General features: G+C 48.3%; 1 protein-coding gene and 1 long non-coding RNA gene across 5 annotated transcripts in view; one reads left to right on the forward strand and one right to left on the reverse strand.

Moving 5' to 3' along the window:
* Window positions 1–15552, reverse strand: part of CCDC88C (coiled-coil domain containing 88C) — a 142836-nt gene extending 127284 nt beyond the window's left edge. For all 4 annotated transcript variants that reach the window (XR_010659097.1, XR_010659098.1, XM_065906109.1 and 1 more), the window contains exons 1-3: window positions 15319–15552; window positions 14458–14558; window positions 5483–5591 (exon numbers count right to left, since the gene is read on the reverse strand). Coding sequence is in view for 2 of the 4 variants with exons in the window: in XM_065906109.1 (XP_065762181.1) it covers window positions 5483–5591; window positions 14458–14558; window positions 15319–15378 (270 nt within the window). In the remaining 2 variants the exon portion in view is untranslated. The remainder of the gene's footprint in view (window positions 1–5482; window positions 5592–14457; window positions 14559–15318) is intronic.
* A 483-nt stretch (window positions 15553–16035) lies between these two features.
* LOC136147334 (uncharacterized) lies at window positions 16036–18470 on the forward strand. The gene is made up of 2 exons (XR_010659168.1): window positions 16036–16530; window positions 17774–18470. It is a non-coding gene; the product is annotated as an uncharacterized lncRNA (long non-coding RNA).
* The last annotated feature ends 7980 nt before the right edge of the window (window positions 18471–26450 follow it).

The raw sequence follows: 26450 nt of genomic DNA on the forward strand, positions 1-26450 counted from the left end.
CAAATTCAATACACTATTATTCATAAAGCAAACCCCCCTGGTACCTGTAGACAGGGCCTGAGCAGAGTTAAGTTCCCTTGAACACTGTCTCTATCCACCAAAGCACATCACATCTATCTAAAGAGACTTCACTTTATCTAAAAAGCCTCCAGACCACATGAATTAGAATTCACTTTGTTCCCACCAACAGAGTCAAATATACATTTCCTTCTATTTTTACTTTTGACAAAAGTCTTTCATTTCTTTTAACTGTGCACATTTCTAAAGATAATTCTAGCAGTCAGCCCATGCTTATCTAATACAAACACCACGGAAAACTGACAGATCCCCAAAGCAAGGTGGAGTGGGCAAGAGGTATAGGCAGTAATATGGAGGTTTAATGTGAAGATGTGACACCAAACCATATGTACACACACAGAGAAATTAGCCACAGGAGTTACCTACAGGGAGGCAGGTAAGGATAACTGGACGAAGCAAGAGAAACACCGGGGACTTCAGTCAGAAAAAAACTCTTAGAAGAAAGGTCTGAAGCAAATATGAAAAATATTCACATATGTTCATATTTATTTTGGGCAGATACACAGGTGTTCCTTAAAACCATTTGTACTGTTTCATTTTTAATCTTTTCAAAGCAATGAAGGAAAAAAGAGATTACAGAAGATATCACAACCCGGGACTGTTGCTTCTGCAACAAAGACCAATATTGTAGGTCTGTTCTGGCCTTCAACCACGTGACAGACCAGAAGTCAGAAGAGCCAAGTTTCAAGAACTCGCAATACAGAACTTCCTCGAGGTGATCTGAAACTAAAATCTTGGTGGTCTCCAGCCGCCAGGCAACTATGGAATTTCAGAACCACAAGGGCCCACCCTCTTCCGGACAGATGAACACTCAGGAGGCCCACAGCAGGAAAGCCGCACGTCCCAGGGCTCGGACAGCGAGGGGAGGCGCCAGGAGCAGCTCGGCCAATTCCCCATTTCAGAGTCAGCCCTGCGGGTGGGTGCCCATTTCAGGATGGACATCCACATGCGACACAACAGTGAAAACGTACATCTCCACCAATACACGCTGAACTCATCCGGGCCACTGTGTGAAGTACTTCCCACTTGCAGAAAACTCAGAAATTTCACATGACAATTAGGCCCCAGGTGTCGCGAGAAGAAGCTGGCTCACAGGTGTCCTCAGGGCACGGGAGGACCGTGGACACCACACACAACCCCCAGAGGATAAACACGCATCAGCCAGCTGCCGCACCGGGGATTTCTGCATCTACTACTGGCCAGGTTTTCCCACGGGTTCTGCAATCAAATGAATGTGCACTCAACACCCACACTCAAGGCTCTGGATGTGACAAATGAACCATTCTATATATCCAAATTTTAACTTAAAAGGACTCCGATGAAAAAGAGTTTAGCTGTTGAATGAGTCAAACAAGCCTCATGTGATGCTCTGGAGAAGGGAAGGGCAACCCACTCCAGTATTCTTTCCTGGGAAATCCCACGGACAGAGAAGTCTGGTGGGCGACAGTCCATGCGGTGGCAAAGAGTCAGACATGACTTAGCAACTAAACAATAAAACACGTGATGCTGGGCTCAGTGCTGACCAGCCCAGGGGCTCGAGGCAGCATACGCTTCTGATCGAGGCCCGCATTCCTTCCAGGTCTCTTCACAGATGAATCGATAGTGGATGCTCACCCTGATCCGCCTCTCCTTTAAAATTCAGAGACTGAATCGGGTGCTCTGCCCAAGGACATGTCCAACTCTGGCTTCCCAGCAACCCCTCAATGCAACGCGCTCCCCCAGGTCGCCTTCTCATCACTGCAGCCTCTCTAACACCTGTCCTGCGGCAGATCAGATGTGCCTCCGCTTTATGTGATGCACAGGAGTCACCCGAGTTCTCACTGAGCTCTCTCTGCCCCCGGAGGCCTGGCCGACCGGGCCTCTCCCCGACATCACCAGAAACGCTCTAAACCACTAGGTTCCCACGAGCGTGCATCAGAATCACCTGGAGGGCTTGTTAAGCTGCAGACGGCCAGACCTCCGCAGAAGGTCTGGGGAAGGGGCCTGACCCGCACCTCTAACGAGTCCCCAGGTGACACCGGTGCTGCTGGTCTGGGGACCACACTGAGGGGACCACCTCTCTAGCCCACTGACGGCCCTTCCTGGTGGAAGGACGTTAGGACTTAAAACAGCTGGGGAAGCTCTGAAAAGGCAGATTTTAGATGCCAATCCCAGAAGACTCAGAGCAGCAGGTCAGAGGGAGGCCCGAGACACCAGTGGTCAGACTGACCCAGGCCACGCTGGTTCTCACCCACTGTCTGTCCTCTGCCCCAGAAGAAGGTCAAAGATCTTTTTTTGTCTCCGCAGGTTTTCAGGAACAAAACTTGAGCTTCCTTGTGAAAGAAGCCCATGCTATTCATGAGAGGCCCCGTCCCTCCTGACTCTCTCGGCCCCATGTGCCTCAGAAAAAAAGGAACGGCCTGGGGAGTGAAAGCAAACCACTGCTGGGCAAACAAGACCCGGGGCTGGATTTGGTGACCCCGCTGTGTCTACTGAAACGCCACGGCAAGAGGAAGTCCCCGTCCCGGAAGGGTGACCTCCCACCCTCCCCAGCCACCCTGGCCAGAGTAAGAACCTCATTGGTCTCACATCACCTCAAGACCTCACAATCTGCAGGACCTCTCTCAAAAGGGGACGCTGGGCAGTACTTCTTTTGGAAAACTTTTCTTGAGTGTCACTTGACAATAATAACCGATTATGTTTATGCTACAATTGTCAGGTGGGAGGGAAAAAAGGGAGGATATGCAATTGTATATAAGGCATGACTACCACGGAATAAAACACAAAAACTATTCATGCAAAAACTGGAAGGAAGCACTAAAAATGTTAATAGTGATTGTCTCTGGGTGCTGGGGCTCTGAGCGGTTCTTTTCTTCTTGCGACTTGTTTTCTAAGGGGTTGTTTATAAAGAGCACATATTATTTACATAACCAGAACTAAGCTTTATTTTACAATAAGTTGGAAGGAAAAAACAACAGAACGCTGCCCACACCTAAGCTGTGCCAGTGCCAAAGGGCAATGTCCTGCCAGCTTCCTCCAAGTGTGCGGGGCTGACCGAGGGGCAGGGACGGCTCACAGCCTCCAGAGAGCGCTTTCAGCAAACACTGCTCCAGGCTAGGGTTGAGGCTGTCCACGCACACCAGCCCTGCCTTCAAAGGGCTAGGAGCTCAGAAAAAGAACAAGGATGCAGGGGTCTTCTTTTCTACCTGTAAGGCCTCCCTGAGAACGGACTAGTGATTGTCTCCTTCCAGAGACGGCTGCGCATCTTGTAGAACTCGGCTCAGTGACCCCAAGAAGAGCAAGCTGCCTCCAAGTACTGTAGAGGGTCTCAAGCCCTTTGGACGACCCAGAGTGGACTGTCAGAGCTGATGGGCAACACCAGCACGTGCACTCCTGGGCCGGCAAGCCCGGAGGGCAGCACCCGCCAGGCCAAGCAGTGCCGCAAGCCACACACAGACCCAGAAATCTCACCTCCATCCCAACCCTTCACCACGGCCATCAGGCAGGGTTACCACCTCCCAGCCACACCTGGGGCGGGAGACACACCTGTCCAGAACTGGGGATCTCGTCTCCAACTGTGACGACCATCCCCTTCCCCTGGCACTTGCACACAGCGTGGAAAGCTCTGCGTGAGTGCTAAATCGCTTCAGTCATGTCTGACTCTGTGCGACCCCATGGACTGTAGCCCGCCAGGCTCCTCCGTCCATGGGATTCTCCAGGCAAGAATACTGGAGTGGGCTGCCACGCCCTTCTCCAGGGGATCTTCCTGACCCAGGGATCGAATCCACATCTCTCACCTCTACTGCCCGACAGCCAGTACGGCCACCAGACAGCCTGCTCCACGGCCAGGCCCAAGTCCACGGGCAGCACCAGGTTCTGCAGAATGTGGCTGTCACGTGGGAAGCGCTAGTTGAGACCCACCGGCTGACAGTATTCCTGGCCCTGGGCGTGGCTCTCCTAGCAAGGAAACAAACCCTCGCCAGCCCCCTGATCCAGCTCGTGCAGGGCGCCCCCCAGCCCTTCCTCAGCACAACCAGCATCTGTTGCTAAAAGCATGGACCTGCTCAGCCACCCAGAGGCTGCTCAGAGTGCCCACGGTGCTGGGCTACCAACGGGCCCTGGAAGGAGCACCGGGGGGGCTGGCTGAACTGACCATAAACCAAAGGCATCCAGCACCCCCACCCCAGAGGGAGGAAGATGGAAATTATCATCTCAGAAAACCCATGACATGTCCACTCCGTCCTTCACCCATCTTTTCTCAAACTCAGCAGCACCCGCAGCCCTCTGCAGGAAGCGGACAAGCACACGGCCCGACGCCTCGGCACAAACTCCATCCGGCCGCCTGTCCCGCGACCCCGGTGACCTCAGGACCCGCACGGCTACACGAGGGCAGAGAGGGAAGCCACAGCTGGCTGGAGGGCTTCCTCAAGGCGACAGGGATCTCATTGCTCTGAAGATGCTCCCAAGCCCCAGAACCGAGACGAAGTTACAGCCCAGGAGGCAGAGGGCTCCGTGAAACCCCAGCATGAATCTGGAAGGGACGGGCTCTTGAGCAGTGGCTCTCAAACTGTGCCCCTGAGGTCCTAAGAACCCTCCAGAGACGCCCCGGAGGGCGAGGAGGGGGCTGAGCAGAGGGCATTTGAGCCCCCAAGTCACTCAGAGTTGCCAGGGCTTCCCCTGGGGGCTCGAGAAAATTCACATGGGGCTAAAAAGTTTCACAGCTAAGTTTGACAGGCCCGGGCTCCAAAGTGCACACTTTAAATCTACTTCCCGTCAATGCCTCCACGTAAAGATCATGAACATCAAAGATCCTCGCCCAACTGGCCCAAAGCTAGGATGGGGGTTTCACAGATAGCCCTTCCCCTTCGGGCCCTCTTGCCTGACCCACCCACTGGCGAGCTGAGATATGGGGAGCATTTCACAGGCAGACACCCCAACCCTGAACCCCAGTAGTTCTGTCTGCCAGCTGGGGGCTGGTTGATTTCATATTTGGCCCGAACACAACCCTTCTGTGGTCCTTCTCGCCCTCAACCCCTTGAATCACTCCCATACAGACTCGCCGAGCTATGGGTGATAACCGTGCAGGGTGCCCCTCCCAGAGCTCTCCCCAGCCAGGCCCCCCGCGACTGTGAGCTGGGGCTGCAGCTGCGGACCACGGCTCGTCTCCGGGCCCCCCCAGCACCAGGCGCGGTGCGGTGACCACGACTCAAAGCACGTTCCCTGGGCAGAGCAAAGCGATCCCACCTCTGACCCTTCTCACAATGCCAGAGAAAAGATGCATGTGCAAACACGCCAAGTGTCAGCAGGCAGCTGCCTGGCCACCACTTCCTCTCGGCTTCCTGTGGGGAAACCGTTCGTTCAAATGAAGGTATTGCTGGACGCACAGCAGGACTCGGGGGGGTGAGAGCGGGGAGGACCACCTTACCTGGTAGTAGGTCTTGATGCTTCTCACCAAGATGGTCAGGTTCTGAATGCGAAGGTTCACATCGTTGTTGACGTGCTTGTTGATGCGTTGATTTGTTGGCCTGGGATCTCTAGTGGGGTGGGGGGGTAAAAAATGATGAGAATGGAAATTGCACCTCCCAGCCCCTGCCACACCCCATCCTATCCCCGAGTGCTGAGTCCTCTCCAAGCCTAGGTCACTATGCAGCTGCGATGAGCGTGGCTCAGGTCAAATCCTAAGTCTGCTACTGCCCAGCCGTGGAACTCTCAGGGGAGATACACCACTTTCTGTGCCCCCTCCCCAAGCACCAAACCCACCACCGCCTGCCCTTAATCAATATTATTTTTGCCCCCACTGCTGGCAGCAGCCATAAGCAACCAGGTGTCAATGCAGACCCAAAATGACACTGTATAAAAGTCAGTTTTTGTTGCTCAGTCTGTAAGTCGTGTCCGGCTCTTTTGAGACCCCCGTGGGCTGTATAGCCTGCCAGGCTCCTCTGATCATGGGATTTCCCAGGCAAGAATACTGGAGCAGGTTGCCATTTCCTTTTCTAGGGGATCTTCCCAACACAGGGATTGAACTCCTATCTCCTAGCACTGGCAGGTGGATTTCTTTCTTTCTTTTTTTTTTTAACCACTGAGCCACCAATAACCGACCCCAAAATATATTTCAAGATTAAAGAGAACAGGACTTCCCTGGTGGTACAGTGGATACGAGTCCGCCTGTCAGTGCAGGGGACACGGGTTCGATCCCTGTTCCGGGAAGATCCCACATGCCGTGGGACAGCTAAAGCACGTGTGCCCCGACTCCTGAAGCCCGTGCGCCTAGAGCCCCGTGTCTGCAGCAAGAGAAGGCAGCATGTGAGAAGCCTGTGCACCCCACTGGAGGGCACCCCCTGCTCACTGCAACTAGAGAAAGGCCGCAGGCAGCAACAGAGACCCAGTGTAAGCAGACATAAATAAATATTGTTAAAAAATTTAGAGAGCCAACTTACTACACAAAAGATAAAAAAGGATTAAAAGCTAAAAGCCAAATCAAGCAAACTGTGTGAAACATCAAGAAAGGGGGAAAAATGGTACATTTTCTGACTTCATAAAAATGAGCAAAATCATCAACGTTCCATTTCACATGGGTCTCCTGCGTGTGTCAGAGTGTTCCTGCCTGTGATTTACATTCCAGGCAGACACTTCTGGCTCAAAAAACCGCCACCGTGAGCCTGACACTATGTCTAGTATGCCACACCCTACAACAAATGCTAAGAGACACAGATAATTGATGTGGGGAGTCCCCAAAGTGTCATTTCTTTTCCAAACTCAGGCAAAAGGCAGGTCTGGTTGTGATGAAACTAAAAATCTGAATCAAGTGATTTATAATATCACTCATCTACATACAGGACATTTCTCAAAAATTCCCAGTGTTAAAGATGTTTTTTATTTGGAGAACAGACTCGACAAGAATGGATTTTCACTCCCCCTTCCCCCCCACGTACCACACACTGCTTTCTTTTCCTAACAAAGTCCTCCCACCCATTCGACTGTCCCAAGACACCATGAAGGATGTCTCATTCAAATGAGGGCTGTCTTCATGGTTTCATCTGTCATCCGAGTCCTGTGATGAGGGTGCTGAGCCTCCTGGGGGCTGGTGTGACGGAAGAGAGACAGATCTCTTCCCCCTTCCTTGGTACCCAGGCCCCTCACTGATGATCGTGGGAGCACAGGAAGGGGAATTTGGGGAGTAAAGCAAATCAATCTCAATGCCATTCGGCTCTTTCAAAGCCAATAATTTATACAAGAAGATTAACCAATAGGAAAAAAAAAATCTACAAACTGAAATTATTTCAAATATCACTGCAGGCACAATTTCTTAATAACACAAGCTGTTTAAAATTCAACCATTAAGTAAATATTTGATATAAACACTATGAGTCCCGACACTGTATTGCATGTGTACAAACCCCTTTATGAATCACACTGCCATAATCAGCCATGGATTTTATTCAATCATCCTGCCTCCCCTAAAACAGTCATATATGAACACAACTGGGGCAACCAGAGGACCTCTTTTCAACTGCCCTAACATTTTTCCTGGGATAACGTTTCTTACTGTCCCTACCTAGTACAGAGTCCTGCCAAGTCATTTACATGTCTCTTCTGGAGCCATTCATTACTGAGAAAATAAAGGTTAACAGTTGCATGGAAATTAATTTAGCTATAGAGAAGGCATTCAGAATTTAAACCACAAAGGCAATTTAGCTACAGAAGTATACGTAGCATGACAAAATAATTTATCTTAAGGGTGCAATTCTCCTTTTACTATAGAGACCTGAAGAGATGAGAGGCAATTTCATAAAGTGATGACTGTGCTTCTTACAACAGGAGAACTCAGGGCTTCCCAGGTGGCTCAGTGGTAAAGAATCCGCCTGCCAGTGCAGGAGACACGGGTTCGATCCCTAGGGAAGATTCCATTGCCGCAGGGCAATTAAACCCATGTGCCCCAACTACTGGGCCTGTGCCCTAGGGCCCAGGAGCCGAAGCAGAGAAGCTACTGCAATGAGAAGCCTACGCATCACGACTAAGACCCAGCACCATTAATAAATACATATTTTTTTTAAAAAAATAGAACTTAGAGAAGATGCAGGTCCCAGTTTTCATTCAGTCAGACGGGACCACCTGAAGAGTACCAGGAGCCGGAGGACCTTAACAAACACATGGATGTTCATTGCACAAGCAAAGGCAAAACACACACCCAGGGTTTGGGGCTGGGAGGCAAGCAGGTGACCGGGGGAGCCTCTGACCATCCCCGCTCCTGTTAACCTCCAGTTCTGGGAAGCAACAGCTAATGGAAACAACATTCCAAAAGAGCTCACGTTTAGTATATGAATAATTAGACTAATTATCATGATCATTATATTAGCACTCCTTCCTTTAACTACGGCTCTCAAGGTAAAGAGAGATTAGGAAATAAATCGAACAGCAGGCAACTCCGGTTAAGGATGGCCTATTCCCTCTTGGTCCAGCATTGCATAACCCCCTCCCGTCCCGGAGCAAGAAATCGGTCAGTAGCCACTGATTCTGGTCTGGAAATGGGGCCCAGGATGGGCCAAAGTTCTCTAGGCCCCACTGGGCTCATCTGCCAGGTGACCACAGGACCCTTGTAGCCCTAATACCGTTCTAGGAAGGCCAGGGCTGTATTGGCCAATGTGGTTCTTGATCCCAGGAAGATCACAGAACTACTGTAAGACTGTCTCCCTGAAAGCCATCACCAACAACAAGGATCTTTATATGACAGTCCTAGAACACAAAAGCCTGACAGCCCCACATCACGATGTGTGGGACACACACAGGACAGGAGAGAGACAAGGGTGCAAGAAAGTGTCTAGTAGCTTGTCAGAACTTGGAGACAAATAAGTCAAAAGTGCAGGGCCCTGAGGGCTTTCTTCTTGTTAAAAAAAAAAATCACTCTCCCTAAAATTTCAAAGAGAACTATAATTTAGACTTATAGCAACCTTGCCTCCCTCCTTTGAGAAAAGGTCAGCCCCGAACTTTTCATCATATTCCAACGACTCCTAAATTTAAAATTGAATCCAGGAAAAAAAAAAAAACTCGAATCAAGAAACCATGTTTGGGGACTTCCCTGGCAGTCCAGTGGTTAGGACTCCAGGCTTCCACTGCAGGGTGCACAGGTTCAATCCCTGGTCGGGGAACTAAGATCCCACATGCCATGTGGTATGGCCAAAAAATTTTAAAAGTAAAGAAGAAATTATGTTTGATACAGATGATAGACATATTGATAATCTATCATAGATTTAAAAAAAGGTTGAGCCCAACTTTGTATAAAAATACATTAGGAAGATGTATGTATAAACCACAGACGACATCTGGGAGACACCAGAATATTACTACCACTAACTTGACATGGTAAAATTATAGGCAATTTTTGTTTTGTTCATCTATATGTTCTTCCTGGAGGAGGAAATGGCAATCCACTCCAGTAGCCCAACAGACAGAGGAGGCTGGTGGGCTACAGCCCATGAGGTTGCAAAGAGTCAGATGTGACTGAGCATACACAAGCATCTCTATGTTCCTACCTTCCTACAATGAACATGAATTTTTTCACTTAATTTTTACAGACTCAAGGCTCCATGAAGAGTGTCACATGCTGCAGCCATGAAAGAATATCACTTAAGTTCATGAGTGAACATCTATTCTGCTGCAATGCTTTAGCACCAACACAAACTCATTCAACTAACAAGTATCTGCCTCTTTAGCCTCAGCTTTAACATCTGCAAAATGGGAACATAACTCCTCTTCCAGCACACTAAGGAAAAAACTTACCCTTCAAATGTTTTTTATTTTTCTTTACTCCTGAGTAAATCACTTTTAAAAGATTTACTTTTTTTTACTTGGAGGATAACTGCATTACAATGTTGTGTTGGTTTCTGCTATGCAGCAATGTGAATCAGCCGTAGGTATACATATGTCGCCTCATTCTTAAACCTCCCTCCCACCCCATCCCACCCCTCAAGGTTGTCCCAGAGCACAGGGCTGAGCTCCCTGCGTCCTACGGCAAATTCCCACCGGCTATCTAGTTTACATGTGGCGATGTATATGTGTCAATGCTCAACTGGTCCCAACGTTTCCTTCCCTTACATAAGGGAACGTGTATGTTTCAACGCTGCTCTCTCAATTCATCACAATCTCTCCTCCATGCCCCACCCGGCTCCCACTGTGTCCACAAGTCCGTTATCTATGTCTGTGTCTCTATTGCTGCCCCACATATAGGGTCATCAGAACCATTTTTCTAGATTCCATATACACGCATTAATATACAATACTCCAAATGCTTTTTAGAAGCTTAAGGAGCTCTTCCATTGGCCTGAGGATACTTCCAACTTCTGAATAATGAATATATTATCCGTAATTTTGCAGCTAGCACAAGGGGTTAGAAAGGAGTCTGAACAAAGCAAATAGTATTGGATTTAACGTAGGCCTTGCCCAGGTACAAGCTTTCAGTTCCAGTTTCCAACTGCACTCAACAGCCACTGCATGAACTCAGGTGTCCACTCTCACATGGACAGATGCACACCAGCACACACGTGTGACTACACACACAAAGCCAGCTTCAGGCCTCACTAACAATAATGATGACCGACATGACTGACATTCATTGGGCATTTCCTATGCATGCATACTCGTATTTAATCCTCCCCAAATCTATAAATACCATCCCGTTTATTACAGATCAGGAAATTGAGGCTTAGAGAGTTTAAGTAATTTGCCCAACGTAACAGAACTAGTATAGCAGAGGGAAGATTTGAATTTGTCTGCCTGATGCTAGAGTCAGAGCCCTTTTCTTTTCTTTTTTTTTTTTTTAGTATTTTCTTTTGGGCTTCCCTGATAGCTCAGCTGGTAAAGAATCCGCCTGCAGTGCAGGAGACCCCAGTTCGATTCCTGGATCAGCAAGATCTACTGGAGAAGGGATAGTCTACCCACTCCAGTATTCTTGGGTTTCCCTTGTGACTCAGTTGATAAAGAATCTACCTGCAATGTGGGAGACGTGGGTTCAATCCCTGGGTTGGGAAGATCCCCTGCAGAAGGGAAAGGCTTCCCACTCCAGTATTCTGGCCTGGAGAATTCCATGGACTGTATAGTCCATGGGGTCGTAAAGCGTCAGACAGGACTGAGCAACTTTCACTGTTTAAAGTCTTTATTGAATTTATTACAATACTGCGTCTGTTTTATGTTTTAGCTTTTTGGTTGTAAGACATGTGGGATCTCAGCTCCCTAACCAAGAATCGAACCTGCACCCTCTGCCTTGGAAGGCAACGTCTCAACCACTGGACCACTGGGAAAGTCCCTGGTGTCAGAGCTCTTAATTTTCCTATGAGACTGTGAAAAGCATGTCCAAAGTGAATCAGACACCTTGTTTTCCCCTTGGGGACCAGTAGGTACCCAGGGAAAGTGCATCCACAGAGGAGCTATTCAGCAAGTTTTCCCAAGCTGCTCCATCCACGCCACTCAATGCCTCACTTTCATTCAGGACTTCTCCTGGACCTGGGCCTCCCCTGAAAGCTGAGCCCACAGGGCTTTCCTGCTTTCAGGCACTGATGTCACCCAGAGGCCTGGCCGAGAGATTACCACTCCAGCCTTCTTCAGTTGCTGGATACAATGCCCAGGTGCAGTCACGTGACCCCCAGCCAGCCCCCATATGGCTCTCAGTGTTAGGTAACACGCCTCTTGTCTGAGCTCTGGCAACACATTAGCACATTGCTCTCTGCAATTTTCTCAGCTCCTACCAACCTGGAGAGAGTTTATCTAAATAGGCGAACTGCACACAGTAGGGGCTACCAGCATGGGAGATAAGGCAGAAATGCCTTATCGCTTACCCACTAGTTAGCCTGACACTCGGCAGAAGTGAAAACAGGCTTGGCTTAAGCACAGTGTTAGATGTGGGGCTAGGATGTGGGTCCCAGAGTCCAGTTTTGCCCTCCGTCTCATTAGGAGAGGGCTAAGACTTAAGAATTATTAACAGACTAAGAACATAGGGGGAAAGTAGACTGAAAAAAAAAGAAAAGAACTTTTAAGCAGTGACGCAACTCCTTTCTGGATTAAGAAGGGAGATACAGAACTACATAACTGACACCAACACTTACTAGGTGGCAGGCACTGTGTTAATTGCCAACACATCACTCATTTCATCCTCACAACCATCTCTTAAGGGAGGTACTTTCCTTCCCATTCTACAGATGAGGAAACTGACATGGTAAATGATGTGCCCAGCGGCACAGGGCTTGCATGAGACCTAGGGTTTGAACAAGCGGGTTACACAGGCTTTTGACACCAGGGCTGAAACTTTCTTTTTAAACTGAGGTCCTTTTTACACAGGGTGAAATGCATGTATCTTAAGTTACAGCTTGATGAGTTTTGAAAACTGAAATATACTCTAGTCAATACATGGACCATTTTTACCACCCTTAGAAGTTCCCCTGTGGACCACCCTGGTGTTCCAGTGGCTAAGACTACACACTCCCAATGCAAGGGGCTCCGGTTCGACCCCTGGGTCAGGGAACTAGATCTCACATGCCAGGACCAAGACCTGGACCAGCCAGCCAAATAAATAAATAAATATTAAAGAAAAGAAGTTCCCTTGTGTCCCCTATCTGATCAACCCCTACCTACTTCCAAGAGAAAACAATGCTGATTTGTCCACTGGAACAGGGTTATTTTGATCACCCACTCAGTAAACCGCATGCAAGTGGCACCTCTCCCTCCCCATGTCCTTCTAGAAAGTCACCCAACTTCCCCACTGCTCTCTTTCTTGGTGCCTAACTCTGGCCAGAGGACCCAGAACCATTGCTTGAGGCCTGAGAAGCTGCAAACATATCAGTTCTCACTTGCAGGACCATTACCTTGGCACATCAGAGGAAAAAATAACATTGAAAATTGTCAAGGGGAAGGGAGAAGCCCTTCAAACTGCATTTAGCTGCGGGGCCAAGTGTGAACAAGTGATGAGCTGGCATTTCTCAAAGGAATGGTCCAACAGGCTTTCCTGATTTACAAGCAAGTGGTAAACGCTTTAGGAATTCCAAAGGTCAGGGAAGAAAGAGAAACAGTCCCAGGGCTTTTGTTCTCCCCTCGCCTGGGTGTAAAACCCTGAATGAAAAAGCCAGGGTTACTGCTGGTTTTTTTTAATTAAACAGGACAGGTTGAAATTTCACTCGTTGTTGCACCAATTGGAATCCAATAATTTTGGGGGGTCTAACAGAATAAAGCTGGGAAACAGTTGCCAGAACTTGAATATGCCATGAGACAACCCCAGAAAAACTCCTTCTTATGAACCAAGAAGTGCTGCCAAGCTGACAAGAGATTCGTCATTTTAGAATCTAATCAAACTCAAGACAGGTAACACTGGTAGTGTCTTAAAAAACATTAAGACTGAGATGTCTCTGCCACAGCATGACATCAAGTAACTTATTACGCCACAGGAGCAATGTTCTCAGGAAATTGTTTAAAATAGATCTTTGTAGGTAGATCTATTTAAACCTCTTTCGGAATATACCAAGGCTGACCGCTCCTCCTCCCACAGCGGCCACAAAGGCAGCTGATTTTCATCAGCTAATGAGTTCCTGCTCAAGATGACAACTTGCTTAGTTGCAGGTGAGTAGGTGAGCACCGGGGCCTGATCCACAGAGAACATTTGCTCCAAGTGCCTGTGAATCATACAGACGCTCAGTTCCAATATGTTCCCTGCACTTTCTGAGTTAAAAACAGAACGCAGTGGCAGGAGCCAACACCTACATGTGGCAGGCTGTCAATCAGACAGGCGCTGCAGAATGCAGCAACAGGAAAGGATGTGGTCAGACAAACATGCTAGCAGGTGTAACCTCCACCAAAACTCCGTTTAAACCCACACCTCAAGACAAACAGTACCAAAGCATTCTGGCTCCCCAGGCCTCTCCCAACACAGGGACTTTTAAATCCAGTTTATCAGAAGGAACTTAACCAATTGCACTTGCTCTGGGGCAACTGGAAACACAAGATGAAAGGGAGGCAGAAACACAGGTTTCCTGACCTCCAGTGAAACCTTATAGTCACTCAGATGCTCTGGTCCCACCCGACACTTCCTGTAACCAGACACTCGCCGTTACAGCTCCTTGCCCCCCAAAGAAAGGTTGTTTTTTGTGTGTGTGTCAAACAACACTTAAGTCCCTGAGTTTGAAGTCAATTGCAACATGTGGATGACAGTCACTCAATTTCAAATTCCTTTCATCAAACATCCGGATCAAACCACTGTCCTGGAGTTCTTCACACTCAACAAACCAGGAAAAGACACCATTAACACCGAAACACCAGTGGGCCCACGTGCAGAGAACACTGCAACTTCACATTCCATTTCTACAACCTTAAATTCGACTTTCCGAGAAATCATTCCTTCCTTCCCTCCGGAAGGTAACTCACATTTGCAACATGATTTGGTTCAGAAAGATGCCATCCGCTAAATCCATGTACATGGTCAGGTTGTCCTGGTTGCCGCTTCCGAATGGGCCAAAAGTTTTCACCTGCGGGGAGGGGAACGCGGAGAGTAAGGCAGTCAAAGTCACCCCCGCGCGCTCAGTCTAAAGCTCTCCAGGCCGGCAGAGCCCCTGGGGGCAGAAGGGAGTCACCCACGGGCACCCACCCTTCTCCCGGGCCTCGCTCCCCCTCCCCGTGCCAGGCGACAGAAGCGAAACAGCAGAAAGAAAACTTCCTCGCCACTTTTCTGCGGCGTCTCAGAGTGGAAAGAAAATAAAATAAATAAAGGGGACTTTTCAATAAATTTCTCACGTCTCAGACCTATTGGAAATCACAGCGCCCACCCTAGCCTGTACACGTTCTTACTCGAAACCCCCTAATCCGCACTGCCCTACACCCGCTGGTTTCCAGGGCTCAGAAACTACACGAGGCTATTTTAGGGGAGTGGGTCCTTTTTCCGAGCGGTCAAGCCATGCGCCCAGGGTGACCACTAGGACCCTGTCGCTCCAGGGCCGCCGGCCCAACGCCCTGGCGGGAACAGGTGTACCCGCTCAGTCCCCTGCCCGGCCGAGAGCGAGGCGGGGTCCTGCACCCGGCTCGCCGGCTCCAGAGTTGGAAATAACCCCAGACCCCGGGACCCTGACCCCGACGCTGGCTGGGGCGGGGGGTGGGCGGAGGGCACTTGATGAGTCCTCTGGGTCCAAGGGCTACCCGGGGCCCCGGCTGGGTCGGGTCTAACTGCGACCGCCAGCGGGCGGGAGAGGAGCCGGTGCCCCAACAATGGGGCGGGGAGCCAGGCACACTCACCCAGGTCACCAGCGGGCTCTGCAGGAAGAGCTCCATGAGCTCCGAGACCGTCACGTCCATGCTGAGGCTGCGCCCGCCGGCTCCGCGCCCCGCGTCCCCGTCCCCCGCGCCGAGGCACAAAGCGGCTCTGGCAGCGAGCGGCGGGCGCGGGGCTGCGGCGGCTCGCGCCCGGGAGACAAAGGCGGGGCGCGAGCCCACGTTCCGCGGCTTCGGCGGCCCCGCGCCCCGCCCGGGGCTGGGGGAAGGGGAGGGCCCGCCGCTCGGGGAGGAACAATGCGGGCGGCGGCCCCGCCCCTTGGCGGCCCTGGGCGATCGGCGCGCCGCCTCGCGGTGCCGGAGCCGGGAGTCCGGGCGCGGGCGCGGCGGTGCGGGGACGCCGGCGGCCCGCACGTGTGCAGGGGGAGGGGGCGTCCCGGCCGCCCGCACGTGGGGCCGCCGCCGCGCGCAGATGCAGAGAGCGCGGCCTCGGCGGGCCCGGGGCCCCAACACGTGGCTCCTCGCTGCGCGCGTGCGTCGGTCACCCGGCCCCGGCGCCCGGTGCGGGCCCGAGCGCCAAAGAGCGTGGGTCCCGGCCTCTGGCTCCCCGGGTGCGCGTGTAGGAGACCGAGGGGGAGCGGGGCGCGCTGCCCACCCAGGTCGATTCGGGCACAGCGCACGCTGGGGGCCCAGCGGAGCCCACCACCACGACTGGCGGCCCTCAAGCAGGTGCAGCCCATCGGTCGCGCGGAGCCTCCCAGGTGCCGCCGTGGCCCCGCCCGGCTCCGTGGCCACAGGCCCAAGCCCGCCGGCCTCTGGTGCTGGGGTCGGCCTCGTGGGCAGGTGGGGCGGAGGCCCGGAAGTCAGAGGAGGAAAGTTGGTGTTGAGTTTAAGCCGTAGGAGCGCGACCTCTTGCGCCCCACCGTGCCACCTCCCAGGCTGCTAGCCTTTTAGAAGTTTCCGCAGAAAAACGGGTGTTGTGGCCGCCCCGACCTGGATCCTCCCCAACTGGGACACCCCCTCCCTCCAACCACAACACCACCGCCGCTTTGCCAAGAGAGAAGCCAGATTCCGGATTCCTACTTGGGAGGACGTGGCGGCAGCTTGGTGGTAGGCGACAGGAAAAAGGACAAGTGCCCCAACTGGATGGAAAGCCAGCCCTGGGCCCAGACTCACACCTCCCTGCTGAGACAGCTGCGGTGGATCGGGCGGTCTCTGCCACCTCACCTTGGGCCGGTAATAATTTCACACTACGTTTCAGTCATTGTTTAAAACATTTTACACAGTTAAACTAGTCGAATCCTCAAGAGTTTCCCAGGTGAGCCCACCGGTGCAGTATTGACCTGAAAGCGCCTAGCATAATTGGTGGCAAGTATACAGTAGGCGCTAAATGGCTGCTGGTTTGCATGTGAAAGTTGACGCTGTCAAGCGTTGGGGCTGCGGCATCTGCCGGTGAAGTGTGGAATTGCAGTCGAGTTCTGTGGTAGTTGAGCGGGTGACGGAGTGAGATTTGTGGCCCTGCCAGGCTCCTCTGTCCATGGAAATTCCCAAGAGTACTGGAGTTAGTTGCATGTTTCCTCCCCCAGGGGATCTTCCTGACCCAGGGATGGAACCCGGGTTTCCTGCTTTGGCAGGCGGATATTTTACCACTGAGCCACCTGGGAAGCCAGCCAAGTCGACTAGGGGATCCCTAAAAAGAAGTGCTGAATTCAGGATGATGGAAGGGAAAATGGGAGACTGCAGAAGAACTAAAATTTCGAGCTTATGTGGTTTTCTTGTGCACCAGAAATTCAATAATTCATAATTGCCTATATCATGAAATCAGTTGGAAAATAGATAAAATGTTTATTTATGCCCACCTCTGTTTAAAAAGCCCCTGTTCTGTGCAGCTGGGATTTTTTTTTTTTATATATATTGATCCCAGCTATTCTGGAAAGACAAGGAGACAATCTTTAAAATTATTAGATAAACATAATTTTTCACACTAGGAAATACATTGGACAAACGCTTTTCTGACATTTGTTGCTGAGGACATTTTGACACCTCCTGGGCACAAATATGTCAGGAATTTCTGTTTGGGGGTCAGTTAGCTGCTGTGTCGATTCATTGTCATTGATGTATCCGCAGGTCATTGGCTCAACCCCACTTCATTTCGATCGGAAGGAGCTGACTGAGCATCCTTGTTCCCTGGTGAGGCAGGGTGTTAGGTAAACTGAATGCCCAGGTTGCAAGGGTGGAAGGCTTCACAGGGTTGGATGACCTGGACAAGGCACTTCCTAGAAATCCTCTCACTCCATAAAATCAGAATAAGGAGTTTCCTGTATGACTTTACAGGGTAATTTTGAAATTCAGATGATGGCGTGTAAAAGGGTCTATAAAGGAATCTTCCTCACTGTCTCCTCCTCATCTGTTGCCACTTCCCCCCCGCCCCCGTCTACCATTATTTTAATAAGAATTGTTTCTCTATGTCTCCATCCAGTTGGCCATAAACTTCAGGAAGCAAACACACAGACCATCTATTAACCACTAAGCAGTAACCGTCTGTCCCCTGTCGATCCAGACCAACACTTGGGTTTCACTCTTACCTGAGACTTAACTGCTGTTGCTGCTAAGTCGCTTCAGTCGTGTCCGACTCTGTGTGACCCCATAGACGGCAGCCCACCAGGCTTCCCCGTCCCTGGGATTCTCCAGGCAAGAACACTGGAGTGGGTTGCCATTTCCTTCTCCAATGCGTGAAAGTGAAGTCCCTCAGTCGTGTCCGACTCTTAGCGACCCCTGGGACTGCAGCCTACCAGGTTCCTCCGTGCATGGGATTTTCCAGGCGAGAGTACTGGAGTGGTTTGCCATTGCCTTCTCCGGAGACTTAACTATTTACTTACAATTTTTTTCTTGTTCATTCTGTATGAAAAGTAATTGCTTTGTGTATTGCTTCCTAGACAGAAGCAGTACTTTAATTATGTTCATTCTGATAAAGAAATTTTCTCCCTTTCTCAGAAAATGCTGGCTCAGCTGTGTAATCTAATGGTATCTCTGTAATTTGATAGGAGTTTTAAATAATTTGTACAACTTTAAGGAGGTGGGGAAGTGGCTCTTTGTTAATGTCTTTGTAATTAACTTGTTACAAGGAGCATGTATTAATTTCATAATTAAATGTTTGTGTTAAAATACACATAAAATTTCCCATCTTAAAGTTTTTAAGTGTACAGTTCAATAGTATTAAGTACATTCACTTTGTTGTGCAGTCCTTGCCACCATCCATCCCCGTAACTCTTTTCATCCTGTAAATCTGACAATACCTATAACTTTCCATTCTCCCCTGCTCTAGCCCTTGGCAAACCTAATTCTGTTTTCTGTCTTTATTATTTTGACTACTCTAAGTGGAATCATAGTATTTGTCTTTTTGTAACCGGCTTATTTCACTCAGTATCATGTCCTTAAGATTCATCCATGTTATAGCATATTACAGAATATCTTTCCTTTTTTAAAGCTGAATAATACTCGTGTGTGTGTTGAATTTTGCTTATCCATTCATCAGTGGATGGACATGTGGGTTGCTTCCATGTTTTAGCTATTGTGAGTAATGCTGCTCTGAACATGGGTGAACAGGTATCTCTGTAAGACCCTGCTTTTAATTCTTTTGGATACATAGCCCGAAGTGGCATTGCTGCATCATTTGCTTAATCTATATTTTTTAGGAACCTCCATACTGTTTCGCATAGTGGCTCTACCAGCTTATAGTCCCACCGAATGTGCCCGAGGGTCCTTTGCTTCACATCTTTGCCTCCATTTGTTATCTCCTGTCTTTCTAAGTTTCACCATTCTAACAGGTGTGATGTGATCCCTTGGGTTTTTTATTTCCTTTTCCCTAATGAAAGTGATGTTGACCATCTTTTCTTGTACCTATTGGCTCTTCATATATCTTCTTTGGAAAAATGTCTGTTCAAGTTCTTTGCCCATTTAAAAAATTGGATTATGTGTTGCTTTTTCCTGTGAGTTGTATGAGTTTATATATATATATATACACACATACATATATACACACACACATATATAGGGTTTTAGCCCCATTATCAGATATATCATTAGCAAGTATTTTCTCCCATTCTATAGGTTGCCTTTCATCTTGTTGATTTTTTTTTACTGTGCCAAACCTTTTTAGCCTGAATTTTACTTTTGTTGCCTTTGCTTTTGGTGTCAGGTCTAGAAAATCATGGCCAAGATTGATGTCAAGAACCATACATGGCAACTTTTTCTTCTGAGAATCTTTTTGTTGTCAGGTGTTACATTCAACTAAATCTATTCGGAGTTAATTTGTGTGGATGGTATAAGATAGGATTTTAGTTTACATTCTTTTGCATGTAGCTGTTCAATTTTCCCGACACCATTTATTGAAGAGGCTGTCCTTTCCTCATTGCATATTTTTGACTCCTTTGTCATAAAATAATTGACCATACATGGGTGGGTTTATTTCTGGGCTCTGTTCAGTTGAATTGACATATGTGATTTTTTTTTTCATATGTGATGTTTTTATTCAATACCATTCTATTTTGATTACTACAGCATTGTAATATAGTTTGAAATCTGGAAGCATCATGCCTCCAGCTTTGTGTTGTTCTTTCTCAAGATTGCTTTAATTATTCATGGTCTTTGTAGTTTCATATAAATTTTAGAAACTTTCCTGTTTCTGTGGAAAGTGCCTTTGGAATTTTGACAGGGGTTCCATTCAGTCTGGTAATTGATTTGGGTGGTTTGGACATTTAAGCAATATTAAATCTTCCAATCCATGAATATGGAATATCTTTCCATTTTATTTGTATCTTTGATTTCCCTCATCAATGTCTTGATAGTTTTCAGCGTATAGGTCTTTCACTTCCTTGGTTAAAGTTATTCCTAAGTTTTTTTTTTTTTTTGGTTGCAGTTTTAAGTGGGATTATTTCCTTAATTTATCTTTCTGATAGTTATTGAGGTGTCAAAACACAATGATTTTTGTATATTGATTCTGTATCCTGCAGCTTTACTGAATTTATTTATTATTTTAATACTTTTTTGGTGGGATCTTTTGGATTTTCTATGTATGTCATCTGCCAACAGTAATGGTTTTACTTTTTCCTTTCGGATTTGGATACCTTTTATTTCTTTTTCTTGCCTAATTGTCCTGGCTAGGACTTCTAATACCATGTTGAAAAAAAGTCGTGAGCAAAGGCATCTTTATCTCCTTGCTCATCTTAGAGGAAGAGCTTTCAGCTTTTCACCATTGAGTATGATGTTGGCTGTGGCCTTGTCATCGTGCTCGGTTGAGTCTGATTCTTTGCAACCCCATGGACCGTAGCCCACCAGATTTCTCTGTCCATGGGATTTCCCGGCAAGAATACTGGAATGGGTTGCCATTTCCTCCTCCAGCGGATCTTGCTCACCCAAGGGTCTCATGTCTCCTGGATTGGCAGGCAGATTCTTTCCCACTAGCGCCACCTGGGAAACCTGGCCTTTCTTATGTTGAGGGATATTTCCTCTCTATCCACTTTGTTGAGGGTTTTTTAATAAACAGATGTTGAATTTTGTCAAATGCTTTTTCTGCAAATATGATTTTGATCCTTCATTTTGTTAATGAATTGTTAATTGATTTGCAGACATTAAACCGTGATTGCGTCCCTGGAATGACCCCACTCTGTAAAGGATATGATCCTTCCTTTGTTTTCTTGTGAGAATTCCATGGTTTTAGCTCTTAGGCTAAATCCAGTCTGAGTAAATTTTTGTATGAGATGAGGCACAGTTTCATCCTTTAGCATGTGGCTATGTGTCGTTTCAGCACGATTTGTTGAAAAGCACCATTTTCCCATTGAGTGATCTTGGTGTCTGTATTGATTAAGGTTCTTCAGAGATCCAAACCAATAAGATGTGTGTTTGTGTCTACTTATGTCTGTCTGTAGTATATAGAGAGACAAGGTGGAGAGAGAGATTTAAGGAATCGGCTCATGCAGTTTGGGGGCCGGCAAGTCCAAATCTTCAGGGCAGGCCCGCAGACTTGAGACCCAAAGGAGCACTGATGTTGCAGCTCGGGTCCAAAGACAAACTGGAAGCAGAACTCGTTCTTCCTTGGGGGACCTCAGTCTGTGTTCTCATCAGGCTTTCAACTCATTGGATGAATCCCACCCACGTTGTAGAAGGTAATCTGCTTTACTCAGAGTCCACTGATTTAAATATTAATCTCATCTAAAAAATATCTTTACAGCAACATTCAGACATTTCATGAAATCTCTGGATACGTTAGCCTAGCTCAGTTGACGCATACAATTAACCATGACAAATGTAACCCTTATTACCTTGGTGCCCAGAAACAACTTCTTAAACCATGCTTGATCTCTGAATAAAGACAATACCTAACATGCTAATAGTCACTCTGCATACAATCAAAAATGTACTATTTCCCCAGGAGAGGATGCAAAATTCTTGGGTGATATTCACTGTTCTCCTTGAAATCCTGTAATGTAAATACTATGATGCAGTTAACAACACCTAAAAGTCAGAATATCTTATGTGATAAGGGAATAACAAAAGGGAAAACACAGATAGTTGTGACATACACACACACACATTGTTCAGTTGCTCAGTCACGTCCATCTCTTTGCCACCTCGTGGACGGCAGGGTGCCAGGTTTCCCTGTCCTTCAGTGTCTCCCAGAATTTGCTCAAACTCATGTCCATTGAGTCAGTGATGCCATGCAGCCATCTCAATCTCTGTCATCCCTTTCTCCTTCCTCCCTCAATCTTTCCTGGCATCAGAGTCTTTTCCAATGAGTCGGCTCTTTGCATCAGTTAGCCAGTATACACACACACACACCCCCCAACACACACATATATCTATGTATACACACACACATGTATATACACACAAACATACACATGCACATGGACACACACAGAATAAGGAAGGAGTAAATACTCATGGCCATTACAGTCCTCATTTTTGTAACTGGTCACACGGTCAAAGCTGGTGTTTATAACTAGGTTCTTCCAGTACCGATTGCATACGCCTTTTGCCGTCAGCAGTTTCCTCAGATGGCCGTGGCTCCTGGCCTTCATTAGTTGGGTGAAGTGAGTCAAACCTTCATTCCTGAAGGATCCAGGCCTTTAGAAGCCTTGCCTGAGTTGTATGCTAGAAGTTCCATCAACTTTAATCACAGGGACAGTAATACGACTAAAAGGTGCCTTAAGGGTTCTTCTTTATTCCAGATACTCTCTTCCTTACTTCCATTGTGGATAAATAATACAGTTTCTCCCAGGTAGTCAGGCTCAGTCACCCCAGTCAGCACAAAATTCCATTCTTTACCTGTTGATCCAGAGGCATGAAGAGCCCAAAGTGGCCAATTGGCAGGCTTAATAGTTTAATGGACTCCTCCTTCCTTTGAAACTAAAACCTAGCAGAATGGAAGGTTTTAGGGACAGGAAGCAAAATTTTGCTGGTGGGTCACTAGGAGTTAGTAGTGATGCCACTCCCATCTCCAGCCCTTTGTTGCTGGAACCTTGAATCCTGGCTGTTGGAGAAACAGCAAGCATTCAGATTCAGAACATGTGTAGCTGACTGGAGACCTTTGCCCCACCCCTACATGGTACTGCTACCTAGCTGATGCTGTAACTGAGTCTTCCAAAGGCCATTCCAGCATCTATCTAGCCAACTGCTTCAGGATGGTAGGGAACCTGGTCAGAGCACTGAACTCTGTGATTATAAGCCCATGCATTTGGAGAAGACCGAAAGACTCGCTGGAAAACACCCTGATGCGGGAGATTAAAGGCGAAAGGAGAAAAGGGAGGCAGAGGATGAGATAGTTGGATAGCAATCACCAACTCAAGGGACACGAACTTGAGCCAACCCCTGGAGATAGTGGAGGACAGAGAAGCCTGGCGTGTTGCAGTGGATGGAGTGGCAAGTATTCGGACATGACTGAGCGACTGAACACAGCAGCAAGCCCATGCCTTTACTTCCCTTGCTGTGAAGTGAGCTCCTTGATCAGAAGCAGTGTGTGTGGAGTACCATGACCATGGATGAGGCATTCTGTAAGTCCACAGGTGGCAGTTTCGGCAGAAACATTGTGTGCAGGGAAGACAAGTCTATATCCTGGGTAAATGTCCATTCCAACAAGAACAGAACGTTGCCCCTTCCATGGTGGAAGCTGTCCAGAGTAATTAACTGTCTGCAAGGTAGGTAGCTGGCTGATCATTCCAGGGAATGGTGCGCTGTTCATTAGGGACTCACTGTTGGTCTCTGGACACAGATTGGACACTGACAGATTGGACACTCGGAAGTGACTGTAGCCAGGTTGACCTGGTGAGTAGACGTCCATGTTGCTGAGCCTGTACATAACCTCCCGCCCTGCCACCGTGCCCACTCTGCTCATGAGCCCACTTGGTGATGACAGGGTTGACAGGGGAAGGAAGCTGACAGGTATCCGCAGAATGTGAAAGTCGCTCGGTCATGTCTGGCTCTTTGCGACCCCATGGACTATACAGTCCATGAAGTTCTCCATGCCAGAATACTGGAGTGGGTAGCCTTTCCTTTCTCCAGGGGATCTTCCTAACCCAGGGACTGAACGCAGCTCTTCTGCATTGCAGGCGGATTCTTTACCAGCTCAGCCATCAGAGAGGCCCAAGAACCCTGGAGTGGGTAGCCTATCTCTTCTCCCGGGGATCTTCCCGACCCAGGAATTGAACCGGAGTCTCCTGCATTGCAGGCGGATTCTTTATCGACTGAGCTATCAAGAAAGCCCTGTCCACAGACTGGGTCCTCCTATTCCCTTGATTACATCTCCCTCTGCTGAAGTCACTCTTTGGTGAATGTTCCTGGGGGAGACAAATAGCACTGTGGCTTTTGCTCATTCATAGAGGTTTGCTCAGGTACCTCTCTCCAGACTTCCTTGTTACCAGTGCTCCAGTCATGTTCCTTCCAAGTCCCTGACCATCCAGCCACACCATTGCTTACAGCTAATGAACTGGTATATAGTCACATAACTGGACATTTCTCCTCCCACACAGAATGGACGGCTAGGTTCGCTGCTCCAGGTTCTGTCCACTGTGGGGATTTCCCTTGGTCCCCACCACTCCGGGATCCAGTGACTCCTGTCTCACTTAGATTGCCCAATTTAGTGGCAGCAACTCCCACCAAAATTTCTGACGTACAGAAAAGAGTAAAGTCCTTGGGTGTAGTGAAAGGTGTATCATATCCACCCAGGGTAAGTGAGCAGATCTCTTTTTTTCCCTAATATTTATTTATTTGGCTGTGTTAGGTCTTAGTTGTGATGCACGGACTCAGTATCCCTGTGACATGTGGGATCTTGGTTCGCCAACCAGGGTTTGAACCTGTGTCCCCTGCATTGGAAGACGGATTCTTTCTTTATTTTTAGTTGAAGGATAATTGCTTTACAGTATTGTGTTGGTTTCTGCCATACAGCGACATGGATCAGCAGTAGGTATATATGTGTGTGTATATATATGTCCCATTCCTGTCAAACCCCCTTCCCACCTCGTCCAACCCCATCCCACCCGTCTCGGTTGTCACAGAGCCCCGGTTTGAGTTCCCTGAGTCTTGCAGCAGATTCCCCCTGGCTCCCTATTTCACATGTGGTCATGTATGTTTCCATGCTACTCTCTCCAGTCATCGCCCTCTCTCCTTCCCTGCCCTTCACCCACATGCATAAGTCTGTTCCCTATGTCCACATCTCCACTGCTGCCTTGCAGATGGTTTCATCAGTACCATCTTGCTAGGTTCCATGCTGCTGCTGCTGCTAAGTCACATCAGTCGTGTCCAACTCTGTGTGACCCCATAGATGACAGCCCACCAGGCTCCCATCCCTGGGATTCTCCAGGCAAGAACACTGGAGTGGGCTGCCATCCCCTTCTCCAGTGCTTGAAAGTGAAAAGTGAAAGTGAAGTTGCTCAGTCATGTCCGACTCTTCGCGACCCCATGGACTGCAGCCTACCAGGCTCCTCCGTCCATGGGATTTTCCAGGCAAGAGTACTGGAGTGGGGTGCCATTGCCTTCTCTGTATATATGCATTAATAGACAATATTTATATTTCTCTTCCTGACTTTACTTCACTCTATATAATAAGCTCTAGGTTCATCCACCTCATTAGCTTTTTGTGGCTGAGTAATATTCCATTGTGTATATATACCACTGCTTCTTTATCCATTCATCTGTCAGTGGACATCTAGGTTGCTTCCGTGTCCTATGGAAGGCGGATTCTTAACCTCTGGACCACCAGGGAAGTCCCAAGTGAGCAGATCTTAAATGACAAATGTCCCTAACATTCTAGTCTCCCTAATCCTTCAGATCCTTTCCTCTGTAGTATCTCAAGGAAGGTCTGACATTTCAACTTCACTTACTGTAGCCACTTTTTGGTTGGGTTTTCAGCCAGCCAAACTGTTAGAACCCTTTTTAATCCCCCTGCAGTACAACATTAAATTCCAAACCTCTGCCTAGCGGACCTCTATAGATAAATTGGGCTTGATTCAACTTGTTCCACCCATTATCCCATACTCTAATATCCATTCCCATACACATTCCCAGATTCTGTATTTGGAAAATTTACTCTGTATTTGGTCCTTTTTGGAAGAGTGCACCTTGTCTTAGGGCACTTTTTGCCCACCTTTAGGAGCCTGGAGGGCCTTGAGTCTAGTTATAGACCTGAAGCAACGGGAAGGTGCGTGGGGCCCGGAGGTGAGGGTGCAGCGTCTTGCAAGGCAGCTACCTCAAGGGAGGCCATACAGACTTCTCTTAGGGTTCATATTCTTAGATAGTCTGGCAGAGAAGACTCATCAGAACCAAGGCTGGGTTCTCTGCTCCCAGACTCATTCGGATCTCTGCATATATCCCACTCCGGCTGTCAGTGAAAATAATAAGCAGTCTGTAATAGGAACAGAAGGAAAGAGTTTTGTTTGAGCCAAACTGAGGACTATGGGCTTCCCAAGTGGCGCTAGTGGTAGAGAACCCGCCTGCCAATGCAGGAGACGAAAAAGAGACTTAGGTTCAATCCCTGAGTCAGAAAGGTCTCCTGGAGGAGGGCATAGCAACCCACTCCAGTAATCTTGCCTAGAGAATCCCGCAGACAGAGGAGCCTGGTGGGTTACAGTCCATAAGGTTGCAAAGTGTCAGACACGACTGAA

The sequence above is a fragment of the Muntiacus reevesi genome, chromosome 15, assembly GCF_963930625.1.
Source record: "Muntiacus reevesi chromosome 15, mMunRee1.1, whole genome shotgun sequence".
NCBI lineage: Eukaryota > Metazoa > Chordata > Mammalia > Artiodactyla > Cervidae > Muntiacus > Muntiacus reevesi.